We start from the raw sequence: 26,226 nt of genomic DNA, 5'->3' as shown, positions 1-26,226 counted from the left end.
AAAAGCCCAATTCTCATCTCCACCAATACTGTACCATCCCTTTAAAATTTGCTGAAGTTTAAACGGAACTCATTGAATGCTAAATAATCTTATGATGAGTGTTCATCGTACTCACATGGCGTGACGTCAGTGACGTTGACGATGTCAATGTTACACATATCGCACTGTTCGTCTGTCAGACGTCCGGTGCCGAACATCTTGCATTGCACGCAGTCTCTGTGAATGTGGCAATCACCCATGGGACAGGTCTAAAGAAGACGTAGAGGGCGGGCAGCAGAATAGAGGAGATTATAAACAATAAACAAAACAACAACAACAACAACAAGAACAACTCACAAACAGAGAAATAAACAAACAAACAAACAAACAAAGTTGGAACCAAAGGGTCAAACAGTCATGTTGTAGCGGACCCTTGATCCTGCATAGCCTCACTTCATAGATTCTCATTTTTTTCTTTCGGAGACGAATTGGTTGCATAGTCTCACTTAATAATCAAACAGGAAATGTTTATGTTGTATGATGACGATAATGGTGTGAAAGCACAAATTGACCAAAAAAAAAAAAAAACACCCCAAAACAATTAATAATTTATTTGTATTAAACTGCTAACGCCCGTAAGGATGATAATTCAAATAAGAGTAATGATATGAGGTGTAATTCTGCTACTTCTACTTCTCCTACTCCTTATACTATTACCGACGATAACGACAGTAATGATAATAAAAATGATAATCAAAGTAATGTCGTGAATGCGAATTAGCCTACTTAAAATGTGACCGCAGATATCATCAATACCACTACTCTCCCAGTACACTTAACCCTAAAAAGGCCGGCAAGGGGGGGGGGGGGGGGAGGGGGGGTGGAGGGTTGAATCAACCCCCCGACATTTTCCACGACCATTCTGGCGCAATTTTTTTGACCGCGCCGCTCGCTGACTTTTTACTTTCAAGTCTCGGACATCTTATGACACCATTTTCGCGAAAATCGGACAAACGACGCTGCACGACCTATACATGCTTGTCAGACCGAAAATGGCTCAAAAACGTGATTTTGTGTACAAAGTCTATGCAAATAGAGTTTTCTCACTTCATTCAAAAAGATATGATTATTTTCACTTTCAATGGCTAAAATTAATTAATTTTAGTATAATTATGCTTAAAATAGGTTCTGTAATAAATTTTGTGGAAAAAAACGAAAAAAGCGAAGGTCGAAAAACAAGGAAATACATTAAAAATTCATAAAACAATAGAATACACAAGAAATTAAGTTTGATACCAGATTTTTTTTCAAGTACATTGTTGGGAATGCTACAAGGAATAATGTCACTAACAATTAGGATGCCATTAGCTTTATTTTCTGAATTAGAGCAAAATTTATGATTTCACGCATATTAATTAATATAAAATATAAAAAAATGAAAAACTCAATTTTTTGTTTCATAGTTTGGTAGATTACGTGACAAGTAATGCATGTGCCAATTTTCAGGACGATTGCGCGATCGACGGCCGAGATGGGGGGGGGGGGGGGGGGGGGGGGTTTGAATCAACCCTCCCCTGGCCACAGAACAGGCCAAAAAGCCCGGCCTGGTTAGGGTTAATAGCTGTCATAACAACATCAATACAATACAACTAAGAAAAATGTTGTCTGGTATTTCCAACGCAGAGGGCATTTCATGAAGAGTTTTGTCTGATATATTTTTCTGACAAATTTCCTCTCAGCCAATCAGATGCAAAGATTTCAGTAGCTTATAACAGTTTGTCAGAGAAAACATCTGACAAAACGCTTCATGAAATGCCCCCCCCCCCCCCCCCCCCAATTAGAAGAAGAAAAAGAAAACGAAAATACACACACACACAAAGCATGGTCAGGTATCACGGGAAACAATAAAACACGTGACTCACGGCGCATTTTTCGCACGTGTTTCCCTGGAACTGCGAGTCCGCGTCGCACTCGCACACACCGCACCTACACTTGCCGTGCGCGTTGCACTCCAACTGAGGAAAGAAGGTAGAGATAAGGAAGAATGAGAAAGTCGTTAAAGGGACATTCCAGACGATTTTCATAATTTCACAGAATGTAGTACATAAATCAACAACTCTATGTATAGATTTATGAAATTTATTGTGGTTCTTGAGCAGAGAAATAATACTTTGAAAAACCTTAAACAAATTACACTGAACAAGGATGATGACATAGGAGGTTCACACATTTCAGAAATGTAGCAGTGTAATTTCATTACAATACCGCTTGCTTGCGAGTTCACCTGTGTATAATCTATGCATGCCTTCTTCTTTTGTTCTGCTTCCTTGAGCCCCAGCTCTCATGCATTCTTATGGTGACTCTGCCATGTCATCATCCTTGTTAATTGCAATTAATTTTGTTCTCAATTTTGAAAATATTCTTATTCTTCATCCCAATTATTACAAATTCTGAAACTTTGTCCTCAGTAGAACTAATTCATAGTTGTTCAAATGTAAGAAGCTGAAAATCATCCGGAGGTCTCCTTTAACGAAGAAGAAAACAAAATCATACGAAGGTGCTATTCCACAATCTTATGAAGTGAATACGTATTGGTTGACTGAATACAAGAATGTTGTACAAACTGAAAAAAAAAACCGCAAAGATTTCCTTTTACAAAATAACCATAGTGCATACAAAATAATTTGTGCCCTAGCATGAGCTATACAAGATGGTCGTAAAACAACATTTAAAACTTTGATAGTAGGTTTTCTTTCACAACCTAATGCTGTGACTACAAATTGGTGCGCCGTTATTGAACAAGACGACTCGTTTTGGCAGTGTCACAGACAGAGTTGAACTCATATACATTGTATCTAGTACTGTTAAAGTCGTTGAAGGATTATCAGATTAGTCAGAACTTCATGATGTGTGATGCCACAATATGGTTGGCCAGCCAAAATGAGGAGTGTGTGTCGAATGCCTTGCCTTGGATATGTTTACTATAGCAATGGAAACCAAACACAGACAATTACAAAATAATGATAAAATTTTAACGTCTCTGTCAAGCCTGATTGAAGACTAAATTGCACTGCGCATGATGTCACAATAAGTTGGTCCATCTCCACCCGCCGTCACTCACCCCGTTACTAGATCGACACGTGTCCGTCCGTGTCGGGCAGTCGCAACTGTCTCCCTCGTACCCTGCCTTACATTGACATTTCGGTTGTCTGCTCGCTACGTCACACACGCACAATCCCCTTTCCGGTCCTGCAGGGTATCAGACAAGAGACAAACATCGCACGTTATGGATATCTTTCAAACTTCAGATATGTCAATGTTGAAATACTTAACTGTCAAACCCTTTATATTCTTTAGCCTCATAATAATAATAATAATAGTAATGATGATGATGATGATGATGATGATACTAATACTAGGCTAATACTACTACTACTAATAATAATAATGATAATGATAATAAAAATGATAATAATAATAATAATGATAATAATAATAATAAGAAGAAGAAGAAGAAGAGGAAGAAGAAGAAAGAAGAAATAAACGGAGGAGGAGGAGGAGAAGAATCAGACTGATAATTAAGGACAAGAATACTCATCAGCGTCATTATCCTCACACTGAACATTAAGATCATTACAATCGTTATTACTTCATAACACACTAAGGAGAAAATGCATGTTTCTGAACGGGCTAGGCATGCAGCCAGATATGTACACTCCTCCTGCCACCCGCATATTATCAAACGGGTCGTATCCGTGAGGAATCTGAGCATTGAGGTCAAGTCATCTCATTCCTAGAGGCTACGATGGTTCGAACAAGGTCGGTAACAACAGAGTGTAAATTGTAATACCAGCACAATGAAACTCTTCTCAGTCTTTTGGCAGCTCATTGTGTTTTCTTGATTGAATACATGCGTGAAGTTTGCTAGAACTAATGTGATGCCATAGCGGTTCTAGGTATGGAATAAAAAAAAAAACACGAAGTGATTATACTCTATTACCTAGACAATTGATAATTCATGAATCAAGTAAGCAAATATACGGGGAGCTTAAAATGGAGACTAGCTTATCATAACTGATGAAATTGGTTGTATTGATCTGCACCAAATAGTCGAAATTACATATGGTCATGAATCGTTGATTACACTGCCTGTCAATTGTATTCCTTACGAAAAACCAAACTGATTGTTGAAATCATTCCAATATCCCCCAGAGTCAACGGGGGGGGGGGGGGGGGGGGGGGGGGTTCATTCACTGTGCAGGTGAAACATAAACTTTTTCCTTACACAATATCAAGTATATCACAATGAGTTAAACGATTACAAGGTTATCTGCGGTGGTTTCATGTAACGCTGGCGGTGGTTGGGGTTTAGAGGGCGCTTCTCTCGCAATATTCACTGTATACACTGGTATAATTACGGTTAGGCAGTAACATGATTATTACGAAGTCTCGACGAAGATTTCCGCCACAAAATTCCGGTCAAAATGAAATGCAAGACCACTCAAACATGCGGGCGACTTGTGCGGCTAGCACGGCGTGCATTATTTGTAACATTACCACTGCTACATCTCATCCCCTTCCCCCTTCCAACTTTTATGGGGCCTTAACCCATGACTTACCTCCGCAGCGTAGCCCCCTGCTATATGGGCAGTTGAAATTGTCGCACTCGCAGAACAACCCCGAGATTACTTCATCTTCATTCTGATTTAAAAAAAAAAAAAAACAATGAAAAAAGGGACAACGGTGACCTTGGTGTAGTATGAAGTTGTAAACAGGGTCTTATGTGAAAATAAATTTTTCTGCCATAATTGCTTATTATCTGACACTAACAAAAAAGACATGTCGTTTCCTACAATATAGTATCATTTATGTTATGTAATTACGCTATGCACCTACAAAGCATTTACAGACCATGAGACTATGAGGCCATGAGGCTATCAACAATGTTCGCAGGCCAAATAATTATTCACCCTTACACGCTTGAAAAAACAAAACTCGTCATGTACATTGAATCACCAATATAATGTGATAGCGTTTCCTGTTTGTCTTTTTGTTTGTTTGTTTTCTGATAATTCATAAGACAAAAACAACATCAAAGCAAAACAAAACAAAACGAGAGAGAACGCCCGCACTTACTCCTGTCTTGTCGCACACACACTTGCCACAGATACACTCGCCGCGGCCAGAGCAGATGACCGTGGTGTTATCACTGCATAGGAGCACAGGGGAAAATTGGCTTTTAATGAAAATGACATAGCAACTGACATATTGAAAGTATATGACCCATTCTCGAATGACCCCATCAACCAGCTATCAGGTTTTGTGCTGGGGGAAAGTTTGCTCTCTCACAAAATGTAACAGCTTTCAGATCGAATTGTTTGTAACCAGCTTGAAAGACTCGGAAAATGAGGCGTCGTGATAATGAGGATAATATTTCCCTATAATTTCAAGCTATTCTTCTTTGGTTTTATTTGTTTACATTAGGAATAAAGTTGCACTGAACAGAACTGCAAATTTTCGAAATGACGTGAAAATGGTCACAAGAAAAGGATTATGCCGGTCTACAGAAACTAAATCGAGCGATATTCAAAGCGTTCATTTGTTGACACTCGACCATTCTCGTAAAATATTAATCATCACTGAAAGCGGACATGCAATCATATTCGATTTAATTGTAAACGAAATCAGGAGGGGGAGGACAAGGTTTACATTATAACACCGTTACTTGATGTAACGTTCGAGACGCATTTGTTCATGGAACAAACAATGGATCTACACATCGAACGTTGATTGGTCGAATGTTTGTTGTGACGTTTTATTCGTACGTACGTTCTGCATGGCGATTGGTCCGCGCTCTCCGCGTTGATCTCGTTCCCACTACACTCGCACTTGCTGCCATATCGACCCTCGTTGCATGCACACTCGCCACAGACCAGCGTTCCGTTTCCGTTACTGCATGACGTACTGTTTGCCTCCTAGAATGAACGAATAGGAAAAATGGAAAACAATTTAGATATCGATGTAGTTTTGTATAGAGCAGTTAGAAGACAGCATCACTATACTTTTTGTGTGCTTTTGATATCCATCCCTCATTCCGCAGCTAACAATCTCTCATTTCTTATTGTTATCATGAACAGAGATTTGATTACTGCAGCTGCAAATTGCCTTTATAGGAGAGATACATCAACCCCGGACCTCATTCATTCACCATTTTTTCTTGCATGATATCACACACAAACACAAACACAAACATATGCAGACACACGTACACGTGAATCACAGTCAGGGAAAGCTAGCCGCTCAGCATTTCTGAAAAAAAAAGAGATAAATCAGGGATATTCTTGTGTGCTACCTACTTATCAGCGGGGAAAAAATCATGGAGGCCGAGTTTAAACTTTTGTTAGGATATGAGCAGATATCTTGATTTTCAGGGAGTCTCCGGCAGAATCAAGAAGATTGACGGCAACTCTGCATGTATTCCTGATATACTAGCTTCAACCATAATCCTTAGATGACACCGAATCATTCACCTTAGGCAATGGTGTCACCGTGACACCAATTTGTCCATCCAATGTGGCATACTGGCTTATCCCACCTCCTCCACCTATCATACATCAGCTCCCCTGAACAACCTCACCTACTACACTCCAACATTCTGACTATACTCCATAAATCACTCTACAACACTTTCAATGTAACACCAAACACCCTATGCTGAATACACTACACTGAACACATTACACTTACCCCTTGCTCTTGGCAGTCACATGAACACACCACCTCTAGGTGTATGAGAAGTTCCTCGTTGAAGCCGACGGGACCCACGGTGAAACTGACAGACAGAAAAGAAAAACACAGGTGTTGCAAATACTCAACTCACGGTGTAACTAACTAGCAAATGAATTGCTTTTCTATAAATGGGCATTTCGTTGTTATGCAAGGCTCTGCTGGCACATATTGAAATCCGATGTATGGAGCATAAGCCTTGAGTATACTCTACTTAAGCATGTCCAGTGTATAGGTATGGAAGAGACCTAGCAAGCAATTAAGAAATGTTTCACACAAAAAAAACCCCGCAAATATATAGTATATATAATAATACCACCATCATCAAAAAAATGTGTTTATATATACTAGTACACACTGGTATCTTAAAGAATTGACGGCTGATAACATATTAAACACTGCCATTCTGTCTGCTGGGTATAAAACAACGTATTTGGCACTACTACTGTTAAAAGTGACATATTGCTCAGTGCGTGTGTGCAAACATTAATTAATCAACCAATACGGTCTTCTTTATCCAGGGTACCTCTCGTCTTCAGTGTTGCCACTGCTCTACTAGAGGGCCCTGTCATTTTCATTACCCCATCGTTTTTCAGGTACCCATTTATACACTTGTGGGTTGAGAGGGAACATGGCAGGTAAAATATCTTGTCCAATAACGTAAGCACTGGACTGGATTTGAACTCGGGTACTCTGATTGAAAGTCAAGAGTCTTACCCACTATGCCATAGTGCCAACACAGTATCATGTGCGACATCTGCAAAGAACGATGTGCTGGAAACATTTTAGAGGATAAGCATGCTCCATGCATTTATTCTACCTTGTTTGACCGCCTTCGATACACCGCTCTGCCGTGATTCCGATATCGAACGATACAGTATCGCCGAGTGAGAGTCCCTGACACTCGTTGGAGTCTTCAGTCACTTCGTTGTCAAGGCAATTGGCCGTGAAGGATAACCTGACGTCATCCGGAGCGGTTGACGTCAGCTTCACTTGTGACGTAATAAGCTATTCGAAGGTGTAAGACAGTGGGAAAATAGAAAAAAAAAAGATCATGTAGATGAAATAGCTGGACTTAACATCTGAAAACTGGATATACTAATCTATTATTCTAATTTTCTAATCCTGTTTCACACTTGCAATTACAATACATGAACAGTATATGCATGCATTTTCAATAACTAGTGTAAACGAGAAGCCAAGTGAGAACAAAAAATGTCGCATGATGGCGCTATTTACCTCATAGTTGTCTCTCATCAGGGACACCACGTTGCCCGAGTCGGCATCCAGTTCTCCTACTGTCGCCCCTTCGATGTACGTCTCTAGACTCTAGATGGCGAATGAATAATATTGATAAGGATGATGAGTTGATGATAATTGTTGTGGATAGTGATGGTAATGATAATCATTAGCATCAGGTACTCATAACATTGACAGACTGACCGAAAAAAAAAAACAGGTCGTAACTCAATAACAACATTGATTAAGACGCTGGTAGAACAAAATGTAGGCCTACATATCAATTTTCAGGGAATCAAAGGTATACAGCCACATGCCACCTAAGCAATCATATATCGGATCCACCCTTAATCTTTGGAGTTACGTACGCTATTGCTCGTTCAAATTGGAAACGTGAAATAATGTACAGTGTATTTGCTTCGCGTTTAATTCGACTCCTTTTTTATTTCACTTTTTATACACTTCTGTGCTGTCCCTGCCACTTCTCTCATCGAGCATTGAAATTATCAATTTCCCTGCATTTAATCCACAATTTTCAGTTCTCGATTTGAAAACCATATTCTACAAAATGTGTTGCACTTTAACATTATGGAGAATTCCGTTACAAATATTTCATCCTCCAGTTGATCTGTACATATCACGCTCAAAATCATAACTTTCATCATTCACACATGAAAATCAGTAAAGGTTCTAACCAAACCAGATACCAAGGAGCTAACTATATTTTACTTGAATCTCAGTCCGTCAATAGGCAAACACCATTCTGTAATCAGGAAAGCTCTCGTAGTCTTTTGTGAGGATGATAAGAAATTATATTTGTTTTCCCCAAAAGGAGCTTCATTAGAACCAAGGAGACTCGGCGGCTCTGCTACCTAATAAAAAAAAAAAGAAATAGGCACTTGCTATTTCCTCGTGTATGCTACAATTTCCCCTACAAACCAGATTTTCGTAGATGATCGAGTTTTCAAAATGGCGGTAGAATGTCACAACGATGGATCAAACATTGTATGAGCGTCACATCTGAAGCGTATACATCTACGGACAATTCCTATATAATGACAGATTCTAACAGTTTCCTCAGAATAGAAATCTAGAGGAGGACTTACGGAATATAGAGATGTTTGGTCGCGTGTAACAGCGAAGATTGGAATGACATTGTTTTCTCGTAGCTTGGCACTCAGATGACCAATCGATGGGTAATCCTGTACAAAGGTACAAAGACGATAACAGAGTGACACCATGTGAAATAAGTCGTCCATGTTTGACTAAAGTCATCGACATGGTCATGGGCAGCAGCAACGGTTTCATTCTCTCCGTAGTTTTCATCAACATCGTCATTTTAATCATTACCTATATCATTATCATCATCATCATCAACATCATCACCATCACCATCATCATCATCATCACAATCATCATCGTCATCATCATCACCACCATCATCATCATGCCTTCATTAATCTATTCATTATGACTTTTATCATCATCATTATTGCCGTTGATAGTATCGGCTTCTTCATCGCCTATATCATTCTCATCATCATCATTATTGTCGGCATTATTTTTATCGCCATCGTCATGGTTATCATCATATTCATCTTGGGCAACATAGTAGTAGGCGAACTCACTGATGAAACTAATACGTGACAACACGACTAGAGTCATTATGCTGTCATTATATCTACGAGCTGCGGAGCATTCACGTAAGTAATCTTCAGCTTAATCATCATGAATTTAGAGCCAGCGTGTCTATTGCCACGAAAAGGACATTTCTAACTGGATGTTCAATCATTTTTTAATTCGCTGTTATCCATTATCATCATATCGTAATAATAATTCAAATTGGCCCCATCCACTGTGAAAACTGACATACTGCAATAAATAAATACGTATTTACAGCCGTCTAGAAGTGCATGCATGCAACATCGCAAAGCAAAGGCAAGGTAAAGATGAAAGAGAATTACAAATTAATGACAGACATTAGTTTTCTTCTCGGTCTTGAAGGCATTACTATGCAGTATTCATTCTATGTTTGGACATTCTGTTTCTTGCTCATTATCTTCAGTGATCAGTTCCCACGAGCTTTCTTGTGCTTCTCATATAAATCCACCTCCTCCATTACCTGTCGTGTTATGAAACGTAAAAAGGTCAATGTGGTAAAGATATATTTTTACTGTGAGAGTAAATGCAAATGTGATGTGAGCAAATGGGGATACTGTGGTCAAGTGGTAAGGGCTGTGGACACAGAAGCAAACAGATCATAGGTTCAAATCCTTCTTGGTGCAAAGACACTATCTTTACGCACCATGTCCCTCCTAACCCAGGTGCTCAAATGGATGACCAGCATATTTTGGTAATAATGATCATATGAAGCGAACAGTACTAGATCTGAAGATGCTACCCTGGGTGATAAGACAATGTCGTCATTACATTTTGGTTATGATTGCATTGTAGTTGTCAGCGGAAAGGTTTACCTGACGTGTGCTCCATGTGTACAAGTTGGCATCAGGATCCATATGACACTGGCCATCATTGGGCTCAACGATACCACCAAGCTACACAGCATTCAGGAAAACAATTAAACGTAAAAACAAACATAAGATCAAGATTTCTCCCGAAGACATCAGCCTCACTTTACATCCATTCACATCGTTGACAAGTAAATATCATTCCATATTGCAGACACCATGCTCTCGAGAACGATCCATAGAGATAGCAGCTTTTAATGACAATAATTTATTGGTGATGAAGCAAAATATAGCAGCCGGCAATGATTTCAACGACGTTTACATCGGTCAAGTGAAATATTCAAATTCATGGACATTATTTCCCTTAAGGACCTAGTAGTGACCTTTTAAATTCACCTCTTCCTCTGGAAAGAAATATCATTCAATACCAGACTGAATACTGAGAATCCACTTTACACACATGAGTTTTGATTTCATTTCATTTCATTTCGTTTTATTTCATTTTCAACACATATTTCGGGTAAGCCACACACAAGTTATCTGTCTGGTAGTCAGGATTACCCATTTATATCAAAGAGGTATGCATGAGATTAAAGTATTTTTAGGGAATTACCAGTCCTACTGAGGAAAGAAACCTAAACAGATAGGATGTTGAGGTGAAACGCTTACCCTGCCGTCCCCGGCGAAGTGGAAGGAGGCATCGGTGGTGAAGATGACGAGATGCCGGGCCTTGGGCCGCCACCCGATGTCTTGCTGTGGGTGGGAGTAAAAATCATAGTGTATTCAAACTTTACTGCTGTTGTGCAATCTAGTTTTCGGGAATAACACTTAACAATAATAATAACGGATCATGTTATGAATGTTGGCTTGCTTTCTTTTTGTTTCTTTTTAACTGAGGAGTAGCCGTGCGCACATTCTACGCATGACGACACAAGTGTACCTTCTTCAAATGTCCAATCAACAGCACATTTTCTCTTCCAGTGATTGGCGAGAACTTCTCATGTCGTTAACGTCTCTACACGTTCTTTCTGTGAGCTGACATTACTCCTGCACATCTGAGCTGTTGCCAAGCCATAAGGCAAATCTTATGCTAAGTTTGTGGAGTCGTCTTGATAACGTTATTGAGGAAGCACTTCTTTCAATATGTATACACAGTGCTACAACTGTGAGGTGTAACACATTTTATACTGTACTGTGAATCTCTGAAGTTTAGGCAGCAGAAAAATTGAACTGACACTCCCATCTTTCTTATCGATGTTAAAGTGGATATTTCTTTTTTTTTCATATTTAGCTTATGCAATATATCAATAACCTGTAGACAAGGCTCTCCATTCTACACGCGGTATTTCGTCTACATGCCTATGTCAATTCAGGGTGAAACATAAATTATTCTTCTCACCTTGTGTTAACGTACTGCTATTCTGGTAATAACTTATAATTTAATCAGCACTTGACGACAGAATCGTGATGTAGCACACTCAACAGGCAAGAACAGGGCTTTGCATCGTGTGTGTGTGTGTGTGTGTGTGTGTGCGTGTGTGTATGTGTGTGTGTGTCTGTCTGTCTGTGTGCTTGTGTGTGAAAGATAGAGGGAGCAGGAAGGTCTCGAATAATATCTTGGCAATACATGGTATTGAATAACGCGGCGAAACAAGCTCTCATAAATAGTATTCATCATTTTGATTTCGCATATGGACCGATGCTGTCTTTGGCGAAAGGAGCAAATAATCTCTCTCATAGGGGAAAAAAAAAGAGAAATACATTTCACCATGGCAACCTCAATTTGGGGAGAATTGGACGACGACAAGAGATAGCGTTTGCTGAAAATCCATATTCAATATCCTCACATGATCACAGCTGAGCACGGCCGCCTAGCGGGGGTCGAGGGAAACGGTTTCCATGATAAAACTCGCATGCAGACAGTTCACCTGGGGGATTTTTTCCTACCGGTCACATTGTCTGACAAACATGTTTCGGTAGACCTGACGTATTTGTCGCCATGGCAACGACGAAATGGTGGTTGTTGGTGTTTTTGATAGATCTTCTAACAACCCTCTATCTCGAATATCCAAGTATAGCATTTCAAGAGCTGAGGAAGCGGCGTGTATGTGGAAAATGTGGAGCGAGCCGCTGGCTGCCATGTGTGGTAATGAAATCGGAATAATTCAATAGAAAGGAAAAAATGCATAAAAATTATTTTCGTCGGCACTCACTTTTTGCATCTCTGTTTTCTCTTCAGCGCGCTCACAGTTGTTTGGAAAGATAATTGTCATATGAACAATCTACACAGGAGGGGGGGGGGGGCAGCAAGGGCAGCTGCACCCCCATTCGAGATTTCTATGTAATACTGTTTAATGACGCAAATACTGTACGATTTCAGAAAGGGATTGATTATAGATAGGACACAAGATTATCTTATTATAGTCAAAACAAAATGATTATATTGAAGATGGAAACGCGGTGTCGTGAAAATTCAAAGCATGAGGGACAAGGTACCCTTGGTCCCCCATCAACACACACACACACACACACACACACACACACACACACACACACACACACACAGGGAAAACATACTGCGACCTTGTTTAGAAATTTCAGGAGGGAGTATGAATAGGATGAGGAGGAGGAGGAGGAGGAGGAGAAGAAGAAGAAGGAGGAGGAGGAGGAGAACGTGTAATAGGTAACGCCAACTCACCTGACACACAGCGATCTGCATGAGAGCGTCGAAGCCTCCCTCGGGGGTGTCCCGGTTCCCCGATACGATGGTGTCATTCAACTTGGACTGGGAGGAAAAGGGGTGAGAGATAATAATAATAACAACAGTGATGATAATAATAATAATATCAATAATGATAATAATAATAACAACAATCATAATCATAATATGAATAATAATAATAATAATAATAATAATAATAATAATAATAATAATAATAACAATGATAATAATTATAACAATGATAATAATAATGATAATAATAATAATAATAATAATAATAATAATAATAATAATAACAATGATAATAATTATAACAATACTAATAATAATGGTAATAATAATAATAATAATGATAATGATAATAATAATAATAATAACACATTTATTAAGTGCTTAATACGGATGTCTCTAAGCGCACAGTTTACCGGAAAATCCAGTACCGGTAACAAGAGATTAATGGTACACACAACGATGGCGAGTGAGAGATAGGAGAGAGAGCTGAGATGGAGAGGGAAAGGGGAGAGAGAAACGAAATGAAGGTGAAAGAGAAAACAGGAGAAACATTTAAAGAAGAGGGAGGAGAACAGAAATTAGGAGCAGAAGCAGATGAAGGAGGAGGAAAAGAAGACTCGGAAAAAGAGGAAACAACAAAACACCGAAGAAGGAGAGAGATATGAGACAGAGTAAGAGGAAAAGTATACGCGTAATAAGAATTATAATAAAAATAAAAGGAAATTCGGAATCGATGATTAAGGAGAATAAAAGAAGAGGACGCGTGACTGACATTACATATTTATTTATATTGTTAAATGAAAGAAAGATAGGGTGAAGGTTCAGGTGTGAGTTTCTTAAATTTGTCTCCCTCTACAAATTAAATTTGTTAAGATCGCAACTGCTGATCTGTAAATTAACAAACATGTCGGATTATCATTGTTGTTATCATTATCATCGTTACTATCAACTTGCTTACTACCATAACTAGCTCTAAAAGCTGTAACGGAAGAACAAAACGGAACGTGAAATTACCGCGAAGAGAGTGGGGTCCCCGTTGAGAGGCAAGACGTTGTGAAAGCCATGAGATTTGGCACAACCGGAGCACGGTGATAACAACCTGTAAGGAAAAAAGAAGTCGAGGAAATTATGATTTCAGATCTTTCGAAATATTATGCCTCAAAGGTCATCAGCCTACGTTAGTTGCACGTAACAGTAACGACGACAATTCAATGAGTCAACTCATCTCGTCCATCCATGATCAGACTTGCACACAAGTTTGTATTGTGTGTGTGTGTTTGTTTGTTTGTTTGTTTGTTTGTTTGTTTGTTTGTTTGTTTGTTTTGCTTTTTGGGGGGGTGGTTCTGCTGGTATCAGACTTCAATATGACAGACTGACATAGATTGGCGGACGTGAACCATTATAATGTTATAAAAAGATAATGTGAACTTACTCAATCCATACTGTACTTTAATTCTTATTTCATGTATTTGCTGACACGTAAGCCTGACTTCTGCTCAAGTAAGAAAATATAACGATACTCTTCCTTTTTAGTTGACATTACTGTTGTCATTGTCATCTGCTGAACCGTGTCAGAAAGAGCCCAATAAGATGAAAGACTCAACTTGATGACACAACGAGGAGAATGGATGTCTTACATTATCGCCCGTGTCAGTTTAGACACGGAAGAAGTATCATCCCCAAAGAGAACGACCCGACAAACAAACTCTTAAGGATTAGGATTTTCGTTATTTCAAAGTTCCAAGGTTTGTCCTCTGTATGTCATAAAAGCTCTCGCATTGGAAATCAGTGAAAATGCAGGTTCATGGAGAGCCGAAAGTGGAGCTGATTGAAAGCTAGGAAAGCTACGACTTGATGTCAGAAAAAAAAATAGCACATCATCGTCAACAACAACAACAACAATGGGATATCGTCAACAACAACAACAATGGGATCAAGTCAAGAACTTACTTAGCTGGAAGTGTGTTGACGTATGGAAGAACAGTCTTATCGACGAAGGACCCGAAGCCAAGCCGGTAGTCTCGGGTGATTCCTCCAAGAGCCTCCGCTGCAAGGACGGCAGAACAAAATCATGTAAGTGATGTTGAGTGTAATAATCAAATGGTCATTATTTTGTTTTAGTCGGCGCGTTTGGAGTTATTAACATAATTTTTTTTTTATTCGGAAGCGGCACTTTTGTCTTGGAAAAGTGCATGGAGTCCTTCTCCCCCTCCCCCCAAGTTAGAAATAATTTGCAATTCTCGACCAAAACAGATTAAACTTTCAGAATTGTATCAAGTCGCCTCACTTGAACTTGTACCCGCCCCCTCCATGTGTTGATTTCTCACTGTGATAGCCAAACAACACTAAATCCTACTACCATGGCCACAGCTAATCAGCGTTCAGAATTTCATTACGTCGATGTGATACTAGTACTAGTAATCCAATTCCTGTTTTTCACACTGTTACTACCATGACTATAAGGCTTCATGAACACCTTACTGCCGATGGACGTATCGTGATAGACGTGATGCGAACCCGTGACGTCATCATCCAGCTGGCATTGGGACGAGATACAAGAGATTGGGACCACTTTTAGACTTTAATACACAATCACTTAAACAAGCACATCTGATGAAAATAATCATCGCGAATGAAGGCCAGCCGAGCCGGCTGTTAGCCCATATTTGGACGCGTGATATTTCCATGTCTCTATTATGTTGTTTTTGGTGTTTCTTGATTTCTTTTTCCCCGGGGTCTAGAGCCTAAAAAGCAGATATTTCAGTCGAATCGGATGTGGAGAGGAGATTCAATCCGGCTATGATAACCTTGGTCTACCTGCTGAGTTTCATTCTCATTTCTCGGATGGTGGTCTTCAAGTGAGGAAGTCCATTCCGCGATTCAAAACCAAACAACCAAATCTGATGCCTTTTTGAGGCTTCAATTTTCCATATGTGACCCTGCACCTCAAAACAAACAAAAAGTCGCCAGACATGAATTTTTAGTTAAGACCATATTCTGAAAGAGCAGAATTTAAGCTTTAAAACGATGTATAACTCATATCAAATGGACTCTCCTAACCTATCTAAATATTGGAAAGAAAGCACAAACTCAGGAAAAGTGGGAACTGAAAAAAGAGGCTCTGAAGTACAGTGTCTATTCAAGCGCTTAATCTTTACCAAACCGTGCTGGCTGTGCGATGAATGGGACAAAAAAAAACAGGAAGTAAACCACCAGAGTAACAACAATGAAGGGATTATCAGATTAAACTGAAATTAAGCATGCCTCATTAATACATTCTGTCCATAATTAATGCCAACTTTCAAAGCAGTAGCACTATCCTTCAAAAGTTATTAGAGTTGAAAGTGAAGAGTGTGGACAAGGTTTTTCAGAAATGAAAAAGGGATTCTAAAGACACACCTAATCACACTATTCTACCAAAAATATTCGAGATAAACTGCTAAAAAACACACTTTCCTGCCCGTTTTATGATACCAAATTTTAGCATAATGTAAAAGAAGACCCGCTCTTTCAGAAAATATGAAAAAGTCAAGTTCGGCTAGGTTGACCCATTTCACTTATTTTCAGTCCTCGCGCAAAATCTGAGTGTGCGACTTTATGTTCGTTTTGAGGTGCAGGGTCACATATAATGCTGATATAACAAGATTCTGAATGACACCCGGAAATACTGTGTCCTTAATGTTTTATCTGTTTTTATTTTGACTTTATCAGAGAGAGAGAGAGAGAGGGGGGGGGGGGTAGAGAGTTATCCATCCTATCTCTGTGCGTCTGTGTCATTTCCTTTCAATGGCGGAATGTTTATTCGGTATTTTAGACCACTTCGGAAAACATTGAACCTGAAGTAGATCATTAACAGCTTGCTACATGGAAAACAATGACTTGGAACACGAACACTACGAGTAAGGTAATAGTGACGCAAGGAGAAATACAGCAGGAAGAATAAAGAACAGGAAAGGGAAGATGGAAATGTGACGGGAATGAAAAAAGAAGGATGAAGAAAGCGAAGAGAAGTATAGGCAGCACCAGATTTTGATAATAACGCAGAAATAGTTGGAGGAGGAAATGAAAGAGAATGATGAGAGAAGAAAATGGGCAAAAGAGGGCACTGCAATGAAGAACAGAAAGAAGAATCGACGGAGAGGAAGAAAAGGGAGGAGAAAAAACAGAAGACGAAGAAGATGAGAAGGAGGAGAAGGGGGAGGAAGAAGAAGACAGGTCGAGCAGGAGAATGAAGAAGTGGAATGAAAGAGAAGGAGAAGGAGGAGGAGAAGAAGAAGAGGAGGAGGAGGAGACAAAGAATAAGAAATTTGCATCAATGTCCGTGACATGTGCTCACACGGCGCCATCTATACCTACCCAGGGTGCTGCCGAGTTCTTTGAGTTTACCCAGATCGTCGCTCATGGAATGGCTGAGATCCATAGTGTAGTAGAGGTCAACCGGGTAGTCCTCGGCCTGACGAACGTACAGCTTGATGGTCGTCTTCTCCGCTGTCCAAGCAAAAGAGGAAAATTTATACGATTCATCAGTTTCTACACACGTCAAAGAAAGAAGACCAGAGTTACATGAGCTAAATGACCGTCGTTCTTTTCTTAAGCAAGTCCGCCAAAATGTTGACTTAATTCGCCAAAGTTTTGACATGATTCACCTAGATACGGCACAGACCATCAAAAGTATGGCATAATTCAAACAATCTGTAATGGTAAGGACAGCAATACTTTATTGTCTTGCCACTCCCAGTGGCAAGATAATAAAGGGGGCAAGAGGGGGGAGGGGGGAAGGAGGGGACCCTGGGACATCGAAGGAACGTCGAATCCCGGATCGCTGGGTCGTGACAGATCCGCGCAACCATACCTACAGTGGGCGCGATTTCCAATCGATTTGAACGTTACCATGGAGATCTTGTGTGGCAGTTGATAAGGAGCGAGTATTCAACCAATATTCAAGCACCATGTTCATTCTATTCTGCACGCAGTTTGCCATACTAGAAACACCTATTCAGTCTGATAGCAAGCACGCGGCTTTCCTTGCCTCTATCTCCCCTCCCCCTCGCACACAAAAGTGATTACTAAATTGGTCGTAAATCAACATTTTACACCCATCATAGTAGCCTTTAGTCATTTGTCTCAGCGCAGACCGAGAATTTTACACGACCCAATGCTCATAACGTCTGCCATAACTCAGGATTTAACTCAGCCAGACACGAAGGCTACAAAAGATAGATGAAATAATCTAAAATTTATAAAGCGCAAACACAATGATTCCGATGCGCTGCGAAGGGCTTCTGATGCGCTTGAAGTAATACAATTTCCCCTCCTTGCTTTGCCAAAAAGATATGTGTCTCGACCTTTACATAGAATAGAAATGTTCAAGGATGTTGACTTTCTTACTTCTAAGGGTTAGTTGTGTCACAAGGGGCTGCACGTAGGCATGCAAAATGTCTGATCTAACGTTATTCACTCAAGAAAAAAACAAATGCATTGCAGCTGCAATTTTAAAGTGAGCATTAAACAAACAGTCATGAAGCAATAATTTTCACCCCACAGGATTACAGTAAATCAAAGATCTCATTTTGATTCCACTTCGCCATTATTACTCCATGAATGCCATACGTATATAGATGTATGCATGCTCATGTAATCATGATATTTTGTGCTGATAACTTCGTGGTGATAATTAGCGGAAACAGCGTGTTGTAAACTACGGTAAGTGTTGCAATCATACCCCGCCCACTGATTTACACAAGAGAACCACTATCCCATCAAGTGTCCAGCAGCTGCGGCTGAATAACGCCCTCATGAAGAATTGCGCACTTTGATCTCCGGGACGGTAGAAGTTCATATCCTATGATCCTACAAATACCCGCTCAATTGCCCCTATTTAGACGTGTGTATTAAAATGAATATCACATAATATTCTCACTCACTTGTTTCACACGTTTCATGAAATGCATTTATCACATACTATCGTCACGTGCTTTGTTTGTACATCAGGGTACCAAAGCAACGTATTTTCGTCTCATTTTGTTCTAAAAACGATACATCGAGAATGGTAAAACATTTAACAAACTCAATATCTAAGACAGTTGCGTTTTTATCTGTATTTCTTTTTTAAATCTCTATCCATCCGTTTACTGGTATCTTTCACCCTATGGGGTCTAGGGCAATTACCCCCTGGGCAATTACCCCGTACCCTTCCCCTGGCCCTAATCCTAATCCTAAACCTAATCATAGCCCTAACACAAAGACCTAACCCTAAACCTAACCCTAACCCTAATGTTTACTCTAACCTTACCACTAATCAGTATTTAGCTGGGGGGTAATTGCCCTCTGGGGGTAATTGCCCGGATACGCCCCTGTGTGAAATCAAATTTTGTTTTACTTGAATAATCTCTCGCGGCTTGAGAAATCATTTAATTCCAAAATATTATTGCTTCAGTGGTGAACAGTAACTGCGGCACATGATGGAGACAACAGACAAGGACATCGCGTTCAAATGCATTCGGCAAGCCAGCGAAAAAAAAAAATCATGTCATTCGCTATTCAAAATTATTCTAGCGGTCTGTATCGACCGCGACTTACTTGGTCTGACTTTGATTCTCATCTCTTGAGGCTTGACCTGGACGATCTCATTCAGCGGCGCTCCGGTGTTACTCAACGGGAGATCCTGTGGGAAGATACAGTGAGAGGAGAACGATTAGAACCAGTGTTATGGCTTGTGCTGTCCAGAGACGTAATGCATTCGTAATAGGGAGATTTGGATTTTCGCTGACGCGGACGTTCAAAGTGGAAAAAAACACAAAAAATACCTGTTTTGAGCATGCGCAAAATTGCTTGTCAAAATTGATCTTTTCAATAGCTCCCGTCGTCTTAGTTTTCACTACGCGTTGTGGGCTATTTCTACGTCCGCTCAATTCACGACGTAGAGAGCTAATTGATGCATTGATCAAATTTATGGGGCTCCGTGTTGATTTTTTATATGTTGCGTTCTCGCGGCGTAATCTAAAGCTACTTTTCAGCACGACGCAGGGAAGAGGAGAACAGTCAACGCAATCGTCTCAAGCGTCCGCGTTGCAAATCTAAAGCTCTCTAATGAGGAGACGACGACTTCGGCAAAAGGGTTAGCTTCTCGAAGAACACCGCCATTTTGTCGAAAAGATGCCCTTTTTCCACTCACGCATGCACAACCCTCAAGCGACAATTTGAATAACACACGGTCGCACACTGAGACACATACACACATACAGATGGTGTGTGCCAAATGATAGGATATTGTGCGTGTGTCGAAATTGCACAAAGCATTCATCTACGCATTTCTTTTTTACTGTTGAATCAACGGAACATCTCTTCCGCAAAATTGATTCAATCAAAGACGGAATATCATATCTTCATCTGGTGCGATACTACCATAAGAAGTGACATAAACTGATGTACGAAGAGTGATGATTATGTTAAGATGGAGAACGGAGAAAAAGAAAATAAGAAAACTGAGAGAGGGATCAAAATTGTAGAGGAAGGAAAGAGAAAGAGGGAGAGATAAATAGGTAGGTAGATAGATAGATAGATAGATAGACAGATAGATAGATAGATAGATAGATAGATTGATAGATAGATAGATAGATAGATAGATAGATAGACTGATCGATAGATAAATAGATCGATAGATCGATCGATCGATCGATAGATAGATAGATAGATAGATAGATAGATCGAACGAGTGAGTGTGAAGAAACAAAGAGAGGGGGAAAAAGGGAAAGAGCAGTAGAGAAAGAGGAGGAGAAGGAGGGAGATAGAGGGGGTGGGGTAGATATTGCCACACTGACATCGAACAAATGACGATAATTTTCTTGGAAAGCCAAAAGACAAGTGTTTAGTAGCAATACGAAAGATACGAATCTACGAACAACGTCGGATACACAAACAAGGCCGCTACCGCGCTAGTATTCCATATAGTCGGAGCAAACACAGCATATAGTAGAGGCTACTATGTAATCCCGTGAGATTTTCGTGCCAAAATTGATTTTTTTCGCTAACTTTGTCAATTTGGGGGTGCTGAATCCAAAAAACTTTGGTTCCATTTTTTCTGACCACGTCTTCCGCCGCCATTTTGAATTTCAAAATGGCCGCCCTTGCAGACTGTATTTTGACCCATATTTCATAGAGTGAGCATTGTAGAAGCTTAAAATTTGGTGCAAAATGCATGGGTGTGATGTCAGACACTCTGATAAATCTCTGTCTGATATTGTGGATTGTTTTGATACAATTTGTAGGCTGCCATTTTGAATTTAAAAATGGCTGCCATAGCAAGCTGTATTTTTACCCATATCTCATAAAGTGAGCATTGTAGAAACCTCAAACTTGGTGCAAAATACATCGTTATAATGTCAAGCACTCTGATATATCATTTTCTGATATTGTAGATTGCTTTGTAGAGTTTGTAGGCCGCCATCTTGAAATTCAAAATGGCCGCCATAGCGTTTTTACCCATATCTGTTTGCAATTATTGTAGAAGCATCACATTTTTGAAGAATGCACATGCTTGTGGTGTTCAATGGTCCAGCTTAGCTGTTTCCTAATTGTGGATCATTAGATAGACCACCATGTTGAAATTCAAGATGGCCGCCATAGAAAACATAATTCTAATACTGTGGTAAGCGCCTTAGATGAATGTGCCAAAATTGTCCTAGTTAGACTGAATTTATTTCCAGTTCACGCAGAATGACAGCCATCTCTCTATTCAAAATGGCCGCCATAAATTCAAAATGTAAGGATGAGGTTCTAATTACGTCATCAAGAGATGCTGAGGGGCAAGAACTGCGTAAGGGGGGAGGGGGCATACCACTGTCCGATAGTGTGGGCAAGCGTGTAAGCGTTACAACCCATATAGCCAGGCGGGTATGCGGTTTGCAAACTGCGCGCTAAAACGGTTCGTTTTTGCCTCTCAGGCAACACGTTATTTTGCGTTGTGGAACCTCGTTAATGATTATATTTAATCCCAATCAATGAATATTTGTATAAAAGCAAGCATTGATGCAATTGAAGGTGATCTTAAAAAACTTGATGCTGCCTCAAGGGAATGAAGACAAACGAGGAAAAGTCTCGCAATGGCAAGAAATGCTATGGTCACCCTACCAGGCATCCCATTCACAAGCTTGTTTGTTGGCCATAAACTGAAACACTTAAGGTTTGATAGATATAATTATTTCTGGAATAATACAGAATGAAGAAGGAATAAGTAGGCTTTTCCTGATTGCCCTTGAGTGGGTCATCTTCAATTATCAAGACTTCCAAGATGCTTATTGCTGTACAGCCAATTATTCTAAAACTACAAAGGAGTAATGATAGCTCAGTTCTGTGGCGCTTGCATCCATCAGAATTCCTCCACAACTTAGAAGATCATCACACGAGGGTAATGTAAGAAATTGACACTGCCTTGAAGCTGATAAATGTGGTGTTTGGCAGTCAGGTATCAGAAACATTCAAGGGAGATACTCTAGAAAGAGATGAAAAGGGCAGTTTTAATGTTTTGTACTAAGAATTTGTATCTGCGAGAATTAGAATATATTAATCTCTGGAATATTGTGAGAAAGGCCAGACATTCAGCTCGTGCGAAAAAAAAATACACCACGTAAGACTGGATCCAAAGTCATTAAGCTTAAGGAATTGCAAATTCTTCATAACATTTCTACCGGTTCTACAGCCTGATACATGTAGACCTGTCATTATCCGGTCATTGCTGAACGATACAATTATTGAAAGGTACAAGTTCTAAGCAATTCCACAATCACTCTTCATCTCATTGTTTTATGGCCTTCTCCTCATTCTCCCTATTAAAGGTTCATTTTTCCTACCCATGAATGCCTTAGAAACTCACAAAACTGAGCCAAATAATAAGCCTGAAAGTTGAAATACTGAGCAGTCAATTCCATCTGACACAGAGACCATGGAAAGAAAAAAAAAGAGTTCATCAAAGATGCCATGGGAGTTACTGTCACCCGTCACTTCACAAGAGATAGCCTCATTCCATTGTATGTATTAGAGCAACGAGGAAATCAGAGATATTGATGATTATTACGTAGACTCTAACATTTCAATTATCCTGATGGATCTTGTAGGTTTGCTTCACTTACTGCATTGCATGTTGTCTGCTCCATCACTGGAAAAGGAAATGATAAAGGTACAATTGACAATTTTGAGAGATTATGCTCTGCAGTTTGTTGCGAAAAAACAGGAACAGGTAAAGGTCTGCTTTTTAATGCCTTTCATGGTGCTGGCTGAAGTTGAAAATTTGAGGATGTCTCCAAGAGCAGATGGACCAAGAAGTATCTAAACCTTGAATCATGCAGAATGTGCTATGACACAGTCCGTGCCTTCCATAAGTTTGGCGTGGATGACTTCAACCAGGACAATTTCCGGCTTTACCCTCGTAGAGACTTGACGATATAACCAGAGAACGAACCTTGTAAACTCTCACAACCTAATTTGTGCCTCTAATACATATACATACGTTATATTAGATTGTAGATATTTCGAAAGGGTATGCATAAATTGTTCAATTATTATAAAATGCTTCCAGCTTCCTACATCAACGGTAGCCACAGAATTCATTATCATGCTGAAAAGCAAGAAATGCAAAAGTCATGATTTCTGGAAGAATTTAGAACTAATTCTCCCCTGTGTACTGCTTTAGAGTGCCGTTTTTAAACATGTGCAGGGAATGAGCCTAGAAAACATTTAATTATCTAAGTGACTATCCCATGAATTGTTAGAGTATATAGGGCTAATATTGTAAGTTCTTACAACCAAATCGTCTAAATGGGGCATTATTTAGTCAGTCAGACACAGTTATTGAGAGGTTTTTTTTTGAAAGTCATTTGTTTTTAACATCAAAATCACATGATTTCCCATTCACAAATTTTACCCAAATGCTATGCTTTTAAAGGAATGTTTCACATGGCAGCATTTTTGCATTTCAACACAACAGTGTACCTACAGGACAGGAAACACTTGAAGTGATTGACTTATACATGAGTGTTTCACCATGCTTGGGTTTGCAGTTTAAAGATCTTACAGCACCAAATATGGTCGAAATACATCTTGAATTTCTAGAATGGCGACCAATACAAATAATCCATTATTACAGAATGTGTAGGCCCTATGTGTGTGTGTGTTTAAAGAATGTACACTGTAAGCCACCATAAACATTGATATGTCTAAAAGTTGCTTGTAACCAGAGATATTAGCTGAAAAGCAGCCATTTTGAATTCTAAGAAGGCAGCCTTGAAAGTTAGGCCTATCTGCAATTTTAGGGAGGGGAAAAGTGCAACTGAATGTTCAACATTATGAGCCCGGTTTATGCCCGAAATGTGAACTGTCTGTATTGCGTACAACATGAGATATGGGTCAAAATATACATTCTGGTATGGCGGCCATTTCAAATTTCAAGATGGCCACCTTTAATATCAAAATGAACCATCGTTCACTCAGAAAAAGATGTTTCAGAATGTCTGACAACATACGCATGCTCTCTGCCCCAAATTAGAACCTTACACAATGCATACGATATGAGATACTGGTCCAATTACATTTGTTATGGTAGCCATTTTGAATTTCAAGATGGCCGCTAAGGAAAATGATCCATCATTAAATAAATAAATGTACATATTAGCATGACTGACATCATAAGCATGCTTTTTGCCCCAAATTTATACTCTACATAGTGCTTACAACCTGAGATATGGGTAAAAATATGTTTAGCTATGGCGGCCATTTTGAATTTCAAGATGGCTGCCTAAAAAATGTATCAAAGCTATCTACAATATTACAAAATGGTGTATCAGAATGTCTGACATCACAAACATGCTTTTTGCATCAAATCTGAACCTTCTATGATGCTCACATTATGCAAATTGGGTCAAAATACAGTTTGCTATGGCGGCCATTTTGAAATTCAAAATGGCGACTGAAGACGTGGTCGGAAAAAATGGAACCAAAGTTTTTTGGATTCAGCACCCCCAAATTGACCAAGTTAGCTAAAAAAATCAATTTTGGCACGAAAATATCACGGGACCCAATATTTCGACATAGTAGACTGTACTAATATGGAATCGGGCATTTCGTGATCAACACAATGCACGGCACACAGAGATGAATGCATCCGAGGATGTAGTTGTCATAGTAACGGGAGACTGCATCTTGTAGCTGATTGCACAGACTTTTTTTTTTTTAAGGGAGAGACGGCGGGAAATGGTTGGACAAAGGAAAGCGTACACTCGATGCTACGGTTGAGAATGACGTGCATGGCAAACATGCAACAAATTGCTATTCTGATGCGAATTTCATGACGGTGAAATTGGCGGGAATGCACTAGGATCGTTCGCGGCGTCGCAATACAAGAATCAGGCATTGTTCTTTTGTTTGACACGGCATGATTCATAATACGTCATCGCAAAGATGCGCTGCAAGATAAAGACTAACATTATTGCTCAATGTCAGTTTAAGGGACAGAAAATATTGCAATTCATTCTGCCTTGTACAATGCTCTTGTTTGATGCTAAGGGATTGTTTAGATTAAGAAAAATGACAGTGATTACATATTGCGAACGTAGATCCGCAAATGCCGCCTCAGTTTAATGGGCTGATTACCGGGCTGATTAGCGCAATTGTCTGGGCGCATTGAGAATATTGCATCCTTAAATTCTGCCCTGAAACACGAAACACCAAAAATAGATAGAAAATCAGATTTGCTTCATTTTGTGATAATGAGCAGGAGGAGGAATCCTCTATCTCCTCCTTCCCCTCTCCCGATTCTCTTCTTGTCTCCTTAATTTATAATGCACGCGAACAGGTGCACAGAGAATATGCACATACGATGTACGGAAGAGATGTGCGTTCGTAACACCGCAATCGAAAACAATAACAAGACCAATCCCAACATCCGCACGTGGTACACATCCTGTGGGTATGTCTTGAACGCGATGAAAGATTATCACATAAGCAGCCCCCTTTTATCCACCGCAACTG

The 26,226-nt window shown here is 39.7% G+C and overlaps 1 protein-coding gene across 1 annotated transcript in view; it reads right to left on the bottom strand.

Annotated features, from left to right (window-relative positions):
• Positions 1-26,226, bottom strand: part of LOC139709491 (integrin beta-1-like) — a 149,852-nt gene that overhangs the window by 9,075 nt on the left and 114,551 nt on the right. The window contains exons 5-21 of the mRNA XM_071621452.1: positions 19,786-19,870; positions 17,563-17,694; positions 15,157-15,253; positions 14,221-14,305; positions 13,171-13,257; positions 11,142-11,225; positions 10,479-10,559; positions 9,111-9,206; positions 8,005-8,094; positions 7,586-7,773; positions 6,727-6,811; positions 5,809-5,954; positions 5,116-5,188; positions 4,599-4,680; positions 3,101-3,228; positions 1,902-1,994; positions 116-248 (exon numbers count right to left, since the gene is read on the bottom strand). Coding sequence (XP_071477553.1) covers positions 116-248; positions 1,902-1,994; positions 3,101-3,228; positions 4,599-4,680; positions 5,116-5,188; positions 5,809-5,954; positions 6,727-6,811; positions 7,586-7,773; positions 8,005-8,094; positions 9,111-9,206; positions 10,479-10,559; positions 11,142-11,225; positions 13,171-13,257; positions 14,221-14,305; positions 15,157-15,253; positions 17,563-17,694; positions 19,786-19,870 — 1,765 coding nt within the window. The remainder of the gene's footprint in view (positions 1-115; positions 249-1,901; positions 1,995-3,100; positions 3,229-4,598; positions 4,681-5,115; positions 5,189-5,808; positions 5,955-6,726; positions 6,812-7,585; positions 7,774-8,004; positions 8,095-9,110; positions 9,207-10,478; positions 10,560-11,141; positions 11,226-13,170; positions 13,258-14,220; positions 14,306-15,156; positions 15,254-17,562; positions 17,695-19,785; positions 19,871-26,226) is intronic.

The sequence above is a fragment of the Diadema antillarum genome, unplaced genomic scaffold (assembly GCF_040938485.1).
Source record: "Diadema antillarum isolate AM-2024a unplaced genomic scaffold, OU_Dant_1.0 seq00001438_RagTag, whole genome shotgun sequence".
Taxonomy (NCBI): Eukaryota; Metazoa; Echinodermata; class Echinoidea; order Diadematoida; family Diadematidae; genus Diadema; species Diadema antillarum.
This window is presented reverse-complemented; position numbering and strand designations above follow the sequence as displayed.